At 38.6% G+C, this 17,293-nt stretch overlaps 1 protein-coding gene and 1 long non-coding RNA gene across 3 annotated transcripts in view; one reads left to right on the plus strand and one right to left on the minus strand.

The window, feature by feature from the left end:
- Positions 1 to 700: 700 nt before the first annotated feature.
- On the minus strand, positions 701 to 7,280 carry SETD9 (SET domain containing 9). 2 transcript variants are annotated; one of them, XM_023625650.2, is made up of 6 exons: positions 7,054 to 7,280; positions 5,213 to 5,580; positions 3,878 to 4,001; positions 3,509 to 3,624; positions 2,225 to 2,330; positions 701 to 1,057 (listed from the first exon to the last, which is right to left on the minus strand). In XM_023625650.2, the coding sequence occupies exons 1-6, from the start codon at positions 7,149 to 7,151 to the stop codon at positions 970 to 972; spliced, it is 900 nt and encodes a 299-aa protein (XP_023481418.1). In that variant the 5' UTR covers positions 7,152 to 7,280; the 3' UTR covers positions 701 to 969. The 2 variants fall into 2 exon arrangements, with proteins under 2 accessions (XP_023481418.1, XP_070102923.1); XM_070246822.1 differs by having other exon boundaries at positions 5,213 to 5,700; positions 7,054 to 7,193.
- LOC111769749 (uncharacterized) overlaps positions 6,766 to 17,293 on the plus strand; it is a 70,631-nt gene continuing 60,103 nt past the window's right edge. Inside the window, exon 1 of the long non-coding RNA XR_011430531.1 lies at positions 6,766 to 7,087. This is a non-coding gene — a long non-coding RNA (uncharacterized lncRNA). The remainder of the gene's footprint in view (positions 7,088 to 17,293) is intronic.

Below are 17,293 nucleotides of genomic sequence, written 5' to 3' on the forward strand. Positions count from 1 at the left end.
TTGATGCAGGAGTCCGGTCAATGGAGATCAAAGTAACTATTACAAATAAAACTCTCTGGAGAAGGTGGTTTCAGAGCTGTGGCCAGGTCAGTTAATACTCTACGTGTGAACTAGACTCACTCGGTCACTGGCTGGGCTGACTACAGAACAGAGAGCAGACCAGGTCACCTTCTTGGCTGGCAGAGTCCACAGAGAAGGAACTAGAGGGGTCTGAACCATGGGGTAATAGTTCTCCAAAAATAATCTCAGAAAAGCACTCTTCCTCCAGTGAGTGGAGAGAGAGGCCAGGAGTATTACTAATGGAAGCCATCCACATGGAAACATGAGAAATGGAGACTAGTGTTCCTCCCACCACCACCATCTTTTAACTATATTCCCATGCCAAAACAATCTCTCTCACTCTCTCTTTTAAACTTTGTGTATGTGTGTGTGTAAATGTTCACGTAAAGTAGAGAAAATAGTATAATGACCCCCCTTTTCCCTCTTACCCAGCTAAAACAATCTTTAAATTAGACACACATACCAATTAACTCATGGCACCACAACAAATATTTTTGGCTTTAGTTTTTTCTGTAAAAATAATGTTTTTACAGGAGTTTGTACACATCAACAGTATAAGAATTGCTGATGACTTAGCTAAAATTTTATAAGCCACCACAAAGATATACAAAAGAAACAAAAGAAAAATTGAAATTCTAAGTTCAGGCAGTAGATTTTAATTTAATAAGCTTCTGTGTATCCAGGTGAAAACCAATTAAAATTGCATTGCAAATTTGAAATTATAACGCAGCAGATAGCTTTTATCATGAAATTGAAACATAAATATAATATCAATAAAAACAAAAAACTCCCATTCCGATTAGGTCTCAAAATATTTGTTCTTTAGGTGAAACTCAGAGAAACAATTAACAAAAAACATTTAAATTAACTCAACAGCTGAGTATAAATCCTAATTTCTAATTCATAGAGTTAGCTGACAATTGTATAGTAGTTTGAAAAAAGCTCTTCTCCTTGTTTGATGTCCCTGAGTGCAACAAGAACGACACATCGAAGGGGGCTGAAAACAAAAAAATATACAAAAGTTAGAGGCATTAACAGATACGAGCTTATATTTTTAATGTGACCAATATGGGTTTTACAGACGTAATTTTGTTCAGATTCCTTACTATCATCTTAGTTTACATATTTGATCTCCATGAGGAAATGGTTCTTATCCCTGATAGAGGTATTTTAAAGTAGAGTATGTTTATTCTATATCATTTAAAAGGACCACAAATCAATAAGTTTAGAAGTAACTACCCCTTCTGAATATGCTTCTCTGTTCAGGCTCCCAAAAATGGTACCATAATTTTAAAAAATACTTTTTATGAACCTAAGACATATGTAACCTTCAATGTTCCTACTCATTTAACTCTTCCTGTACAGTAATGACAAGTCCCAGAATATACGGCTAAAAAAACCCTAATTGTTAAATACACAAATACACACATATAGAGACAGAAAAGTTATCAAGTTTTAAGTACCAGGAATAGTCTAAGTTTTAAATATCATCCATCCTACACGGACAATTTAATACGACCTATACAAAATAAGGTCTGCTAGCAACTGGCAGCTCAGTGAAATGATATAAAGGTTATATCTTCCTACAGAATTGTTAATAAAGAACTTCACAGAATTACTTATATTTAGAAATTGTTACTTGAGTGTTCTCAGTAGATTTTCCACTTAATGAACAGAAAATAAATGTTACATCAAAAATACATATCTTCTGAATATTTCTTTTTCTTTCACTATTAAGTTTCCAAGCCTAATAGTGAAATGGGCAAAAGAAATAACAGCATAATCTGGCTCCTTTCTTCCACTGGATGCTCTCATGTGAGGTAGAGAACGTGAACCTTAAATTGATTAAAGTAAAAATGTATTTGAAGATGTTGTAGGTAGGAAAAAAACAGAATCACTTGAAAAAAACCTTAAGGTTAATACTTACAAAGTACTACAAAGAATAAAAATGGGTAATAATAGGCAAAATGGAAATTTTTTTTAAAATAGGAAAATTTTTAATTTCAAGTAAGCCTACATTAACTTATTAAGGGGTGATGAACATAAACAAATTATAATTTTTCAGTAAAAACAACCTAATTCTATATAGCATTCTTTTAGAAAATAAATTTTGTAAAGTACAGCATAAGACAGAAGATAAGAAAAATTCTTCTAGGAAACTAACCTTTGCTTGTCATAGCTGTAGGCAATGTTTGGAAGATACTGCTTCAGCTCTATAGGGAAAACTGCAGGCACATCAAATTCCTGATAACAGACATTAGCTGCTCTGTCTAGGAACAAGTATATAATTTTTAGAAACAGAGCCATTTTACAAGGTCATGGAAAACAGTACTGAATTATGACACAATGTATGGTTTTCTAAATTATACGAACATGCTCAAATTAATAACCACTATTATGTTCTAGGTTTTGCTAGGTTATATATATACATATGCACATATGTTTTATTATTTACTTTTTTTTTTGAGGAAGATTAGCCCTGGGCTAACATCTGCTGCCAATCCTCCTCTTTTTGCTGAGGAAGCCTGGCCCTGAGCTAACATCCGTGCCCATCTTCCTCAACTTTATATGTGGGACACTGACCACAGCATGGCTTGATGAGCGGTGCCACGTCCACACCCGGGATCCGAACTGGTGAACCCAGGGCCACCGAAGCGGAACGTGGGAACTTAACCACTGCGCCACTGGACCGGCCCTATTATTTACTTTTTGAAGATCAGGAAGCAGAGGCTTAGGAAGGTTAAAGGTTAAGTAGAAGAGTCAGGATTCAAGTTCACGCCTCCCTAACACCACAGCCTATGCTAAATGTAGCCAGATGAACAAACATACTTATGGGAAAGTCAAGCCCTACAGAAGGTAAGTGACTCACAAACTTAGCCACAGTAAAGGGGATAAGAGTCTAGTGATTAAGCTATAAGGCTATATGGAGGCACTGACAAAATAATCTGAGTTAACTATTAAAAAATGCTAAAACAATTGGGGCCGGCCTGGTGCCACAGTGGTTAAGTTTGCAAGCTCTGCTTCAACAGCCGGGGGTTCCCCAGTTCGGATCCTATGCACTGCTTATCAAGCCAAGCTGTGGGAGGTGTCCTGCATATAAAATAGAGGAAGACGGGCACAGATCTTAGTTCAGGGCAAGTCTTTCTCATCAAAAAGAGGAGGATCGGTGGTGGATGTTAACTCAGGGCTAATCTTCCTCGAGACAAAAAAAAAGCTAAAATAATAATGATCAAAAGAATAGTTATTAATTGTCTATGTGTACAGCAAAATCAGAACAAAAATAGAAAATTAAAGAATTCCAATTAAAGTATATCATTATTTCCCCAAATTCTCTCCTTGATATCTGCCCTCAAAAAGTTACAGTTAAGGGCTTTGAGCAGCAGAGATGGTGGAGAATTCCCACCGCTGTCTTTATGTCACGTCTCACAGCCCCATGATGCCAACTTACCATTTGAACAATTGTTTACATACTGTCCTACGGCCAGTGGATTGTGAATTTCTGACGTTAGCCATGTACTATCACTCATTTTTAAAGGGCCAAGTCGATCCCTCCCATTGCAAGATCTGAAACAGGTGAAAGCAAGAGCTAAGGGATTGTTCTTCTATATCTTAAAATTCAAAAATACAAAATTAACCCTAGAACTGAACAAGTGCAATCTCTCTTGAAAAAACTTTTGTCTAATCAACAGGGCAAGTGAGTTGGTACACAGCAGCTACCCACATAGATTTTTATTTGAAGTGTAACAGCCGGGGCTCAGAGTCACTGTGGTGTGGTTCCCTCTCCCACAATTAAATCTGGATGTGGGCTCCAACTTACCTGTATACGACTTTTGATATTCCTTTGTCATTTCCATCAATGAGTATCCCATCTAAGCATCTAAAAATAAATGGATTTCCAATGGATTGGAAAAAGATTGGCTCATACTTCTGATATACTGTACCTATTATACAACAAGACAAAGACATACTATAGCAACATGGAAAAATCATAAACTTCATGATAAAGACATTTCTCTGGATCATAAACATAACATCGAAGAAATTGTTTTAATTTCGCCACCTTTTTCTAATATTTCACCTCCAGTTTAGACCATCGCATTCTCTTTGGCTACTTTCCCCCTTTAAAGAGTGCCCAGGAGCAGATGGAGCACAGAACCAACATGTCCACATAGATGAATAATAATATGACTATTTTGGTGAACAAAAATGTGAACACCACATTTTAGGGTCAGTTTTAGAAAGTCATACTATGTTTTTTTTAAGTAGAGTGTGATCTGACATCTATTAAAGAGTCTTTTAAGAAATGTATTTTGTTAATAACCAATTAAATAATGTTGACATATATGGGAATAGACGAGTCTGACATTCAGGTTGTTTCTCCTTTCACTGGCAATGGAGGAAAGCAGAAAATTAATACTTATTGAGTGCTTCCTATGTTTCAGGCATGTTAATCTATTCAGTTTATTTTGCTATTAGTTTGTTGCTGGCTTGTTCTAGTTAGTCTTTACAGAGTTACGTTAGTTGTGCAGGAGGAAACTGAGACTCCCTTGCTTAGGGACGTAAAATTAGAAAACAGTAGAATGACTTTTTTAAAAAAAATAGGTATATCTGACTTAAACATTCACACATATTTTCCACTACACCAAATAATATGTTAGTTTAACAAACAACATACTCTACTGAACATTCTAGTCAATGATCTTTTGCAAAGAAGCTGCTTTACTGTCCAAGTGTAGAAATGGCAAGAAAGTCTTTATTCAGTGATTTATGCGTTTAAATTCTGTCTTTCATGTTTTTTAACCCATACCATTTTTACCTCTAGTTATCAATTATCCAAGCCAAACTGACTTATTCTCTAGTGCTTTTTAAGTAATCAGTATTATCAAAGTAGGCCATACTATATTCTCCTAAATTTAAACATTGACCAGAAAAATATCCTTAAAAAAATGTATTTATCCCAACAAATACTCCAGGATACTTCCTAATACATAAGATAATTTACAGTTAATTTCCAAATCAAGGTTTAAAAATCTGTGGAAACCTGAGTTTCCAATTCAACCCCTTATTCCAAGGATTACAGGGCAGGGTATTTTGTTGAATTTATATTTATCAGTATAAGAAACTCTTGGCAAAGTACTAATTGTGCCATTACCAGGATACATAGATACAACCGCGCCTTTTGGTACCAATCCTTTAGTAACGAAGACACCTTTTCCAGCAGAAATCAATGAACTAGTTGCTCGAGCAATACTGAAACCCAATGTCTTATAAAGAATTTCTTCTGGTTTAAAGATATTTTGCTGTTGATATCTGTGTTCAAGCAATTTCAGCCTTGGATGTTGAACTGACAGTAGGTCTTGATACTTTGATTTAACAACTTCTGGAAGCACAGTCAAGATATCTGATTGTTTATTGAAATCATTTATGAACAGAGCCTGGAAAACTTTCAGTAATGTTTTTAGGACATCTTCATCTGAGATAATTTTGTCTTTGGATTCCTCTGGAACATATCGGAGGGTCCTGAAAATGGGAAAAGTTTCTATTCACTACCCTTCAACTGATAAAAGCCAGACTGTCTTGATGCCTTCTGGATTAGTGGCCTTAATGAAGGTGATTCTCACGTGGTTGAAGGGCATAAAACTAAGAGATACAGAAAAGAGTTGTTTAAGGATGGTTCTAGTTACCTAACTCCCAAGAATACCTACACAAGTGAACAATAGCCAATGTTTACGAAAAGCCCAGTTAGTACCAAATGCTGTTGGGTCCATACACTCATTATCTCATCTTTTCAGACAAGGAAACTGAGGCTTGGAGATGTTAGGGAACTTGCCCAAAGTCCTAAAGCTGGTAAGCGGGAGAGACAGAAGCAGAAACAGAGCTAGCTCTTTTCCCCACTACACTCATAGCCATGATGTCAATATTATCACTGTAATGGGCATCCTCTTATTGCAATGGCTCTTTTTATAGGCGTATGGTTTCAAAGATAAATTTAAGCTAACATTATAAACTTTGTCACATTCTCTCCCAGAAGTACTTAACTTCTTTAATGACTGCATAACTTTTATTCCCATAATAGTCCTAGTTTTACTTCTGAAAAAAGGAAGCAATTCCTGTCTCACAATTCTATAGTAACGATGCATCTAAATTCACGTTTCCGTAGTATGAAATTTTAGGAAAGCTCTTTCTGGTTATTAACTGGCCTTCAGCGGAGCTAGTTTGCCTATTTAAGTGAGCAGTATGTGGAATTTCTTCCAGATCACTCGCACGCCACTAGCTAGAGCCGGCAAAAACACTGATCTCACGGCCGCCCACTCAGCTAGATGTCTTTCTGCAGGCACTGACTCCGTTTCCAAACCCAACACGCCGACAGTGGCTTTTTGCTCGTCTGTACGCGTCAGTTGCTCCAAGCGGTTATCCCTACAGCTGATCTGGGTTGCTTTCAACATATCAACTACGGAGCTATGAAGACAACCCTGGGTTTGGCTTTTCTAAGGAATTTCAAGCTCCTAACTATGCCTTGGTGGAGGGAAGGCCACGCACCCTGAGGGGGCACAAGTTTTCCTCTTTTTCAAAAGTTTCTATCTTTTGCCCAGACACAGGAGTAAGAGCACACACGACTACCCTCGGCGAGCCCGGCGTGGCATCCCTCGGAGCGTGGGGTACGATGGGAAATAGGCCTCAGGCCCCGCCCACCTAATACTACTCGCCCTCATCAGACGCCGGGCCCTCTCGGACTCCAGCAGCCTCGGCCTCGCCCACCTCGACCCCCACCCCCGCCTCTGGCTCCGCCCACTCAAGTCCAGCCAGCCTCAGGCTCCTTGGTCGCCTCAGGCTCCGCCCGCCTGAGGCCCCAACCCCGGGTCCCCAGGCCTCCTGAAGCTCCGCCCCCGAGGCTCCGCCTCCCTCGGGCCGGTTTGCCACAGGCCCAGCGGTCATGGTGGCGTCGCTGGGCTGAAGGAAGTCGTCGCCGCTCCGGCCGCCTGGCCCTCTCACCTCGGGTTGTGGTTCAGGTTCAGCGCGATCCAAGGTACGAAGCGGTACTTGTAACGGCGCCATCGCTGCCACAGACCCCGCAGCAGGCGGCCTGGCATGGCTGTCCCGCGGCGCCGTGACGGGGACGGCGCCGGAGAGGTGGGTCGCGGGCTCGGGCCCGCCCCGGCCCGGGGAGGAGGGGAGGCCTGCCGCCCCGCCCCGCCGCCTCTCCGCCCTCAGCGCGGCGCTCGGTGTCCCGGGTACCCCGGCTCCTGCCGCCGTGGCCTCCGTGCCGCCGCGTTCTCGACCCCAGCTCGGTGAATGAGACGGGCGTGGAGCCGAAGGAGGCCCCCGTCTCCGTTCTCCATTCGCTTGTGTGTTTGCACACACACACACACACACGCACACATTTGGGAAAGGTTTAGACGCTGCTTCGTTCCACGGGGGGCAGACTACAAGAACCCCTCAGCTATCTTCAAATCGACAAGTGCTTATTGAGAAATAAATATGTTGATGCCCTGTCCTCAGACTGGAAGTCCGCTTTCCTGTTCTTTGCCTGAGAGAGGGTGAATCCTGACCTGTAGTCTCAACCGAACAGTCACACAGACCTGGTGAAACGTCAGGCAGGAAAGAGGCGTCAGGACTCATTAGTTCTATTCCAGAAGGGAATCAAAGGAAAGAAAGAATATCGGGCAAAGTCTCTGTTTCACTCTAATATATAGGACGTTGGCAGACTCTAGAGGCTTTCCCGCCAGGTGCTGGGTTTGGTAAATTGGCATCATCCAGATTTACCTGATTTGCTACATGGACTCAGTTCAGTTCCAGGGTGTATTAATAAACGGCGTTAAAAGACAGTGACTTTATCGTCTCCAGACTAGAAGGAACCAGAAAGAACTAGCTGAATCCTTAGCTATAGTCATACTTATTTTTTAAAAATATAAGTGGTTTTTGTATATATTTCCAGTGCTTTTTTTTTCTTTTTAATTTTTATCATGTGGTTTAATCACCCACAGTGTACATCCAGTACAAAGGACCATTTTTTGTAGACTATTTATTTATTGAGGCCTGATGGATATGTAACATTATATTAGTTTCGATGTACAACGTAATGATTCAGTATAGGCATATATTGTGAAACGATCACAAGAAGTCTAGTTGACATCCGTCACCATATGTAGTTACAAATATTTTTCTTGTGATAAGAACTTTTGACTTACTTTCTTAGCAGCTTTCAAATATGCATTATAGTATTATTAACTATAGTCACGGTGCTGTCCATTACATCCCCATGACTGACTTATTTTATAACTGGAAGTTTGTATCTTTTGACCCCCTTCACCCATTTCACCTAGCAACCCTGTCTCTGGCAACCACCAATCCGCTCTATCTATGAGCTTGTTTTTGTTTTGTTTTGTTAGATTCCACATATAAGTGAGATCATATGGTATTTGTCTTTCTCTCTCTGACTTATTTCACTTAGCATAATACCCTCAAGGTCCACCCATGTTGTCACAAATGGCAAGTTTTCGGTTTTTTTTTTGTTGTTGTTGTTGTTGTTTTTGGAGGAAGATTAGCCCTCAGCTAACTACTGCCAGTCCTCCTCTTTTTGCTGAGGAAGCCTGGCTCTGAGCTAACATCCGTGCCCATTTTCCTCTAGTTTATACATGGGACGCCTGCCACAGCATGGCTGCCAAGCAGTGCCATGTCCGCACCCGGGATCCGAACCAGCGAACCCCGGGCCGCCGAGAAGCGGAACGTGCGAACTTAACCGCTGCGCCACCGGGCCGGCCCCCAAGTTTTCGCTTTTTTTATGGCTGAATAATATTGCATGGTGTGTGGGTGTGTGTATCTATCTATCTATCTATATCACATCTTCTTTATCCATTCATATATCGATGGACACTTAAGTTGTTTCCATATCTTAGCTATTATAGATAAGGCTGCAATGAAAATAGGGGTGCATATATCTTTTTGAATTAGTTTTTTCGTTTTCTTCAGTTAAGTACCCAGAAGTGGAATTGCTGAATCCTATGGTTCTTCTATTTCTGATTTTTTGAGGAACCTCTATACTGTCTTCCATAGAGGCTGCACCAGTTTACGTCCCCACCAACAGTGCACAAAGATTCTCTTTTCTCTACATCCTCGCCAACAGTTGTTATTTATTGTCTTTTTGATAATAGCCGTTCTAACGGGTGTGAGGTGGTATCTTTGTGATTTTGGTGATTAGTGACATTGAGCATCTTTTCATGTACCTGTTGGCCATCTGTATGTCTTCTTTGGAAAAATGTCTATTCAGATCTTCTGCCCATTGTTTTAATCAGGTTGCTTGATTTTTTTCTATTAAATTGTATGAATTATTTGTATATTTCGGATATTAACCCCTTATCAGAAGACATGCAGATATTTTCTCCCATTCAGTAGGTTGCCTTTGCATTTTGTTGATGGTTTCCTTGGCTGTGCAGAAGCTTTTTGGTTTGATGAAGTCCCGCTTGTTTATTTTTGCTTTGATTGCTTTTGCTTTTGGTGTCAAACCAAAAATTCGTCACCAAAACTGATGTCAAGGAGTTTGCCACCTAGGTTTTCTTCAGGAGTTTTATAGTTTTAGGTCTTACATTCAAGTCTTTAATCCATTTTGAGTTAATTTTTGTGTATAGTGCAAGATTGTGGCCCAGTTTCAATCTTTTGCATGTGGCTCTCCAGTTTTCCCAGCACCATGTATTGTCTGCATTGTATATTCTTGGCTCCTTTGTTGTATATTCATTGACCATATATGTGTGGGTTTATTTCTGGGCTTTCTGTTCTGTTCTTTTGATCTATGTGTCTGTTTTTATACCGATACCATACTTTTGGATTACTATGATTTGTAATACATTTTGAAATTGGGGAGTGTGATACTTCCAGCTTTGTTCTTCTTTCTGAAGATTGCTTTTGCTATTTAGAGTCTTTTGTGGTTCCATACAAATTTTAGGATTATTTGTTCTATTTCTATGAAAAATGCCATTGGGATTTTGATAGGGATTGCATTGAATCTGTAGATTGCTTTGGTAGTATGGTCATTTTAACAATATTAATTCTTTCAATCCATGAGCATGGAATATCTTTCCGTTTAATTGTGTCTTCTTCAGTTTCTTTCATTAATGTCTTATAGTTTTCAGTGTACAGATCTTTCACCTCCTTGCTTAAATTTATTCCTAAGTATTTTATTCTTTTTGATGCAATTGTAAATGGTATTGTTTTCTTAATTTCTCTTTCTGTTAGTTTGTTATTGGTCTATAGAAACACAGCAGATTTTTGTATACAGCCCTTCCTTGGTATCTGTGGAGGATTGGTTCCAGGACACCCATGGATACCAAACTCTGGATGCTCAAGTCCCTTATATAAAATGGCATCGCATTTGCATATAACCTATGCATGTCTTCCTGTATATTTTAAGTCATCTCTAGATTACTTATAATACCTAATACAATGTAAATGTTATGTAAATAGTTGTTATACTGTATTGTTTATGGAATAATAACAAGAAAAAAGCGTCTGTACATGTTCAGTACAGACACAACCATTGTAGGTCTTTCAATCAACAGTTGGTTGTATCCGCAGATGCTGAACTTGTGGATATGGAGGGCTGACTGTTGATTTTGTATTTTGCAACTTTACTGAATTGGTTTATTAGTTCTAACAGTTTTTTGGTGGACTCTGTAGGATTTTCTGTATATAATACCTATATCTAATATCATGGCATCTGTAAAAAGTGACAGTTTTACTTCTTCCTTTCCAATTTGGATGTCTTTTATTTCTTTTTCTTTCCTAATTGCTCTGGCTAGGACTTTCAATACTATGTTGAATTTAAATTTGTGGTATTAAAATTACTTTTTAGTTATCCAAGTAATTCATGAAAACAGCATTCTCCTTATAAAAAATAGAAACATGGCAGATAAGGCTAAAGTCTCTTTTAATGACACTCTATAACCTGTGCTTCCACCAATCCTGGTCCTGCCTCCTCTACTCAGAAGTTGACTGGCTGGTATCTTTTCTGCCAGTCTTATTTCTATGTCTATCTGCAACTTCTGTTATTTATTCAAAAATATATTTTGGAGTCTCTCCATATTAATTTGTATACATCTACTTCATTCTTCTATCTATTTCTAAGGTTTCACCTTCAAATTTAAAATTAACTGTTATTTTCTGGTACTTTATGGAGTTTAAAAAGTTCTACTTTTGGTTTGTCACAAATTTTTGTCTTAAATTTTAAATGAACGATGCATATCAGATGCTTTTCTTTGCTATTCATTGAGATGATCACGTAGTTTCTCTCTGTTCTTCTGCTAATGAAGTGAATTATAATGAGACATTGTCAAATGTTGCACCATCATTGGATTCCTGAGATCACCCTGCTCAGTTGTGAGTAACACTTTGGTCATACCCTGTAGGTTTTTATAGGCTTTTGTTGTCATCCTACATTTATTTTGAAGTGTGTTTTTAAAATTTCAGTCTTGTGGCTTGTTTTTAGTTTTATTTTCGGGTTTTGGCACTAGGCTTATGCTGACCTCGTAAAATGAGTTGAGAAGTATTCTCTCCTCCTCTACTTTCTTAAAGAGAAAATTGTATGAGATTGGTGTTTTCCTTCCTTGAGTGTTGATATAAGTCACCAGTGAAACCACTTGGGCTTGTAGTGTTCTTTGATAATGAATTCAACTTCTTTTAAAGACGTGCAGCTATTCAGAATTTCTGTTTCATCTTGTTTCAATTTCATAAGTTTTTATGTTTTTCATGGAATTTGTTCATTTTATGTAAGTTGTCAAATTTGTTGGCATAAAGTTGTTCATAAATATAGTCTTACTGTCCTTTTAATGTCTGTGTGATCTATAGTGATAATCCCACTTTTATTGATTTTGGTGGTTTGCATTCTCTTTTTCTCTTTATCATTGTAAACGAGGAGTTTGTTGGTCTTTTCAAAGAAACAGCTTTTGACTATTAATTTTCTCTACTGTTTGTCTATTTTCTGTTTTGTTGGTTTCTGTTCTGTATTATTTTATATGTTCTACTTACTTTGGGCTTGTTTTGCTCTTCTTTTCTGGCTTCTTAAAGTGGAGTCTTATATCACTGATTTTAGACCTTTCTTATTTTCCAATGTGAGCATCTAAAGTTATAAATTTTCTTCCAAACATTATTTTAGTTGAATTTCAGGAATTTTGATATGTTGTATTTTCATTATCATTCCATACAAAATAGATATATATTTTTTGAGCAAGATTAGCCCTGGGCTAACATCTGCTGCCAATCCTCCTCTTTTTGCTGAGGAAGACTGGCCCTGAGCTAACATCTGTGCCCATCTTCCTCTACTTTATATGTGGGATGCCTACCACAGCATGGCTTGCCAAGCGATGCCATGTCTGCACCCAGGATCTGAACTGGCGAACCCCGGGCCACCAAAGCAGAATGTGCAAACTTAACCGCTGAGCCACCGGGCCGGCCCCTACTTTTTAAATTTCCCTTGTGATTTCTTTTTTGATCCATGGGTTATTTAGAAGTGTTTTAATTTCCAAATATTTTGGATTTTCTTAGATATCTTGTTGAAATTTGTTCTTGATTTAATTCTTCTGTGGTTAGAGAACATGTATGATTTCAGTTCTTTTCAGTTTTTTGACTTGTTTTATGTCCTAGGATATGCTCTGTCTTGGTGAACATACCATGTGCAGTTAAAAAAAGCATATATTCTGTAGTTGTTGGGTTTAGTGTGCTGTAAATATCAATTGGGTCATGGTGGTTGATAGTATCCCTTAAATTGTCTTTAATGATTTACATAAAACTTTAAGTACAGATAAATGAGAAACCACAGACTGGTAGACAATTTGATAGTATATCGTATATAACAAGCAAAAGTTAGCATTGGTAGATGTGCTGCTGTTCAAAATTACCCTCTTCTCTCTGATTCTTTACCCCCACTTCCTATTGTTATTTCCTGTCTCTCCAAATACTCTGCCCAATTAAGGATAAGGTATGTATGGTGTATTTTTCCATTTAAAACCGATTTATGTTATAAATCACAAAAATGCCATGTAGGAAAGATCATCTTATTATTAATATCCTAAAAATCCACAAATAGGGCATGTGTCCCTAGATGAATTGTAACTTCCAGTTAAAATGAGATTTCAACAAATAATTTATTGAGCACCCAGTACATCTCAGGTTCTAGTGTAGGAGACAGATGCTAAGCAAACACATAAATAATGTCAGACAGTGATTAGTACCCTGAAGAAAATGAGGCAGGGTACTGAGAAGAGAGTGGAATGGATAACTTTTGCGTCGTTTGTTTCCTGCTGGTACCTCACTTTCTTTATAAGGGTTACTTGGGGGTGGGAATAGGAGTGGCAACATTGGATAGGGTGATAACATGAATGAATGAGACCTAAATGATAAGATGGCACCAAAGTTAGAAAGATCTTTGGGGAGAGTCTGTGGATATGAGATACAAAGGCACTGAGGCAGGGAGGAGTTTGATGTACTCAAGCAAGGAAATGAAGGTCACTGTAGTTGGAACACCGTAGGAGGGAAAGATGAAGTCAGGGAGGAGGCCAATTCAGGTAGGGCCTTGTAGGTCCAGGAGAAAAGTTGAGATTCTTAGTGTAAAGGGAAGACATTGGAGAGTTTTAAGCAGGGGAATGATATGATCTGATTCTTGTTTCTAAAAAGATCATTTTAAGTATTTTGTGGAGAATAGGTGGTCAGTTACCACACAAGGAAGGTTAATTAGGAGGCTGATAGAGTAGTTCTGTAGTCCAGGCTCTCATAGTAGCTGTGGAGATGGAGAGAGTGGATGGATTAGGATTATGTTTTGGAGGAGTTGACAGGACTTGCTGATGGATTGGATGTGGGAGGGTGAAGTTTTGAAATGCCTATGAGAAATGTTGAGTAACTAGTTGAATATCCACATCGGGAGCTTTGAAGTGAAGCCATAACTGGAGGTGAAATTAGAGCCTTCAGCCAGAGGATTGGATGAGATTACCTAGGAAGAAAAAGGAGACAGTGAAGAATGTAGATTGAGCAATGACCATGAGTTTTGCAAGATGCAGGCCCACGATAACTTGGTCAAATGCAGTTTTGGTGAAAAGTTTGAATGTATTTGAGTGTGTTGAGGAGAAAATATGAGGTGAGGAAGGAGAAACAAAGGTACACAACTCTTTGAATAAGCTTACTGAAAGGGAGGCAGAGAAATGGAGCCAAAGGCGGAGAGGAATTTGGTAAGATGAAAGATGCTCTAGCATATTTGTGTGCTGATGAGAATGATCAACTGAGACAAAGAAGTTGATATGGATGCATGCATAATTTCCAGAATAAAGCTGGCAACCGATTCAGAGCACAAGTGGAGAAGTTGTCCTCTGACAGGAGCAAGGATGCGTCTTCAACTGTAGCAGGAGGGAAGGCAGAGAGTATGGGCTTAGCAGAGGGTGGATTCATGGATTTGGCTGGAGAAAGATAAGGGCTGAATCCGGCGGCTTCTAGTTTCTCCGTTACCTATGAGGCAAGATCTTCACCTGAGAAGAGTTATGAGGGAACCTTGGAGGTTTGAGATGAGAAGACAAGGTGAAATAGCCCAGAATGGGAAGGCCAACTTGGGAAATGCAGGAGGGAATTGTTTAACTATTTTGAGTGAACTCACCCATGTTTTTCTGATCCTGGGCAAGCAAGGACAGGGTCCTCTTCCCTCTCCCGACCTTCAGAGGAGGGAATTAAGGTTTTTCTCTGTGTGGAAAATGTTGAAAAGACTGAGTTTATGTTGACAAACTAGCAGATATCCAGACATTTTATGAAATCTGGCAGTATTTATCCACTTAATTTTTTATGGGCAGAATCAGTAAATATTTTAGAGCTTTGACTTTGTCCAACAAAAAAAGTTTTTTGCAAGCTGTAAGTTGGAGGACAGGGTTACTTTGCACGAATTAGATGATATATTTTCAGTCCCTTTTCCTTGTTCCCTGAGTGGAATCTTAGAGACAGAAAGAGAGTGAGTGTGTGTGTGTGTGTTTTGAGGGGGAGCGAGCAGAGGATGTAGGAGGCATAGCTGTGATTCACAGTGCTCTGCTGGAAGAGAGATGATATTTAAAGATGGTAGATATCCTGGAGGCTATTTGAATAGCTACACCGTCTAATACGGGTAACATAACTGGCAAGTATTCATTCACTGATAACTGTGTGCCTAAGTACAGCTTCAAAAGATTACAGTCTAGTTGGAAAAACACAATTTAGAAAAATTAAATATTAATTACCATAGAATTTCTGTGTGAGTTACTGGAGTTAAGAAGTGCTTCAAAGAGAAATAGGTAGAAGAGAAGTGGAAGGGAGGGGATAGCATAAGCTGGCAGTTCTCAAAGTGTAGCCTGGGAACACTGGGGGTCCCTGGGATCTTTTTAGAGATCTGCAAGGTCAAAACTATTTTCATAATAGTCCTAAGATGTTATTTGTCTTTATTTATTCCCATTCCCTCACAAAGGTAGAGTGGCATTTTTCTAGGGCTTACATGATGTGCAATAAGACAGACTGAATAACCCAGAAACAGATAGGAGAATCCAGCTGCCTTTTATTAAGCTGGAAATGAAATAGATTTGCAAAAAATATTAAAAATGCCATTCTTCTTACTATTTGGGTGGAGATTTAGCTATTTTTCATAAAGATGTGTTCTCCATATTGTCATATAATAGATTTTTTAATTGTTATTTTTAATGAAATAAGTAGATATTTAAAAATGTATCAGTTTTAATATGATATAGTAAATACCAGTAGATATAACCCATATAAACAAAAGCCCCTTGGGGACTCTCAGTTATTGTTAAGGGTGTAATGGGGTCTGAAGACAAAAATGTTTGAGAATTGAGTATTAGAACCACATATTGTGATGCAAAATTTTGAGAAAGTATGTGACGAGGCATTTCATCAGATCTTGAAGTTAATTTAGCCAATTCTGCGATTAGAGTAGTATATAATATCTTGATAAAATTAGATTTTAATATTTTGAAGTTATTTTGTGCTTCAGGACCTAAAATATTGTATAAAATGTGGGAAAAAAATGGTCTCTGCTGGTCTGTGTGAATTCACAAAAGCTACCCTTCTTCCAGCTATTTTACTGCCATCTAGTGGAGAATAGTTGTAATAAATATACAGATCTGTTAGGACTGTTGTGTGAATGATGCCCTATGGAGCTGTGTAGTACACAGTAGGTTGTGGCAGCTTTGAGTATCAACTGGAAGATTCTATGCCATTGGTTCTCAGCTGCTTCTCAGACCAAATAGCTTGAGAACCATTGGCATGAACAAAGGTGCAGAGGCAGGATTGAACACAATTGGGTTCAGAGATCAAGAGTGTAATGATCTGAATAGAGCAAAAACTTGCATCAGGAATAGTAGAAATAAAGTTTTTTGGCAGAGTAAGGCCAGACCATTGGAAAATCTTGAGATTTGAGGTAGTAGGTGGTAGGTAGTCACTGAAGATTCTTAAGCAGAGCACTAGCTTGTAGAAATAGTTGGGAAGCTCAGAGGAACAGTGGTTGGCAGGATGGATGGGTAGGTAGACACATGGTGAGATGGATGAGTGGGTAGATGGATGGTAAGTGGATGGGTGGTAGGTGGAGGGGTGGGGGTGGGTGGATGGCCAGCCAAGAGCATGGTGCTCTTGAGAACAGGAGACTGGGAAGGAGCACCTCAAGTGCCTTGATACAGCCTGTCCTTGGTTGTGACTGTCTGTCAGAAGTGGGCGGGAGAATAGGAATGTCATATTAGATAATAGATAAACAATGAGTGTAGGTTTTAGATTGGAAAAATAGAATTCTCAGTAAATGCTTTGAGTTTTTTTTAATATTCTAAGAGGAACACTGAGATGACTGCTTTATTCCTGAGAAAGAGGTGAGGTAAAGTCTGATTTTCAGATATTTGGCAAAGTTAACACAGTGTTAATATCGTTCTTTAATTGAAGAAAAGTTTTACTCTGCTGCCCTCTTCTGGATGTTGTATAACTGCCTAAATAATTCTACTGGTGGTCAATTAGTGTAGGATGAATTGCCATTGAAATACAGGAACTCAGATGCAAAAAACCAAAAAAGAAAAAAGGAATTAAGGTAAAATGCAAAAAGAAATTAAGCCAAACCAAAAAATATACAAACTTAGAAATATTTTCCCAGATTTTTATTTTGAAAATTTCTAATCTACAGAAAAGTACAATGAACAACTATATATCTTTTATGTAGGTGCAATAGTTGTTAACATTTTGCAAT

The sequence above is a fragment of the Equus caballus genome, chromosome 21 (genome assembly GCF_041296265.1).
Source record: "Equus caballus isolate H_3958 breed thoroughbred chromosome 21, TB-T2T, whole genome shotgun sequence".
NCBI classification, from domain to species: Eukaryota; Metazoa; Chordata; class Mammalia; order Perissodactyla; family Equidae; genus Equus; species Equus caballus.

Excerpts from the sequence above, each read along its gene's own strand:
- SETD9 (XM_023625650.2), bottom strand. The coding sequence starts at position 7,151 with ATGCCAGGCCGCCTGCTGCGGGGTCTGTGGCAGCGATGGCGCCGTTAC. Across the intron at positions 2,331-3,508 it reads TGTAAACAATTGTTCAAATG|ACAGAGCAGCTAATGTCTGT; the intron begins GTAAGTTGGCAT and ends ACTTGTTCCTAG. Across the intron at positions 1,058-2,224 it reads TACAGCTATGACAAGCAAAG|CCCCCTTCGATGTGTCGTTC; the intron begins GTTAGTTTCCTA and ends TTTTGTTTTCAG.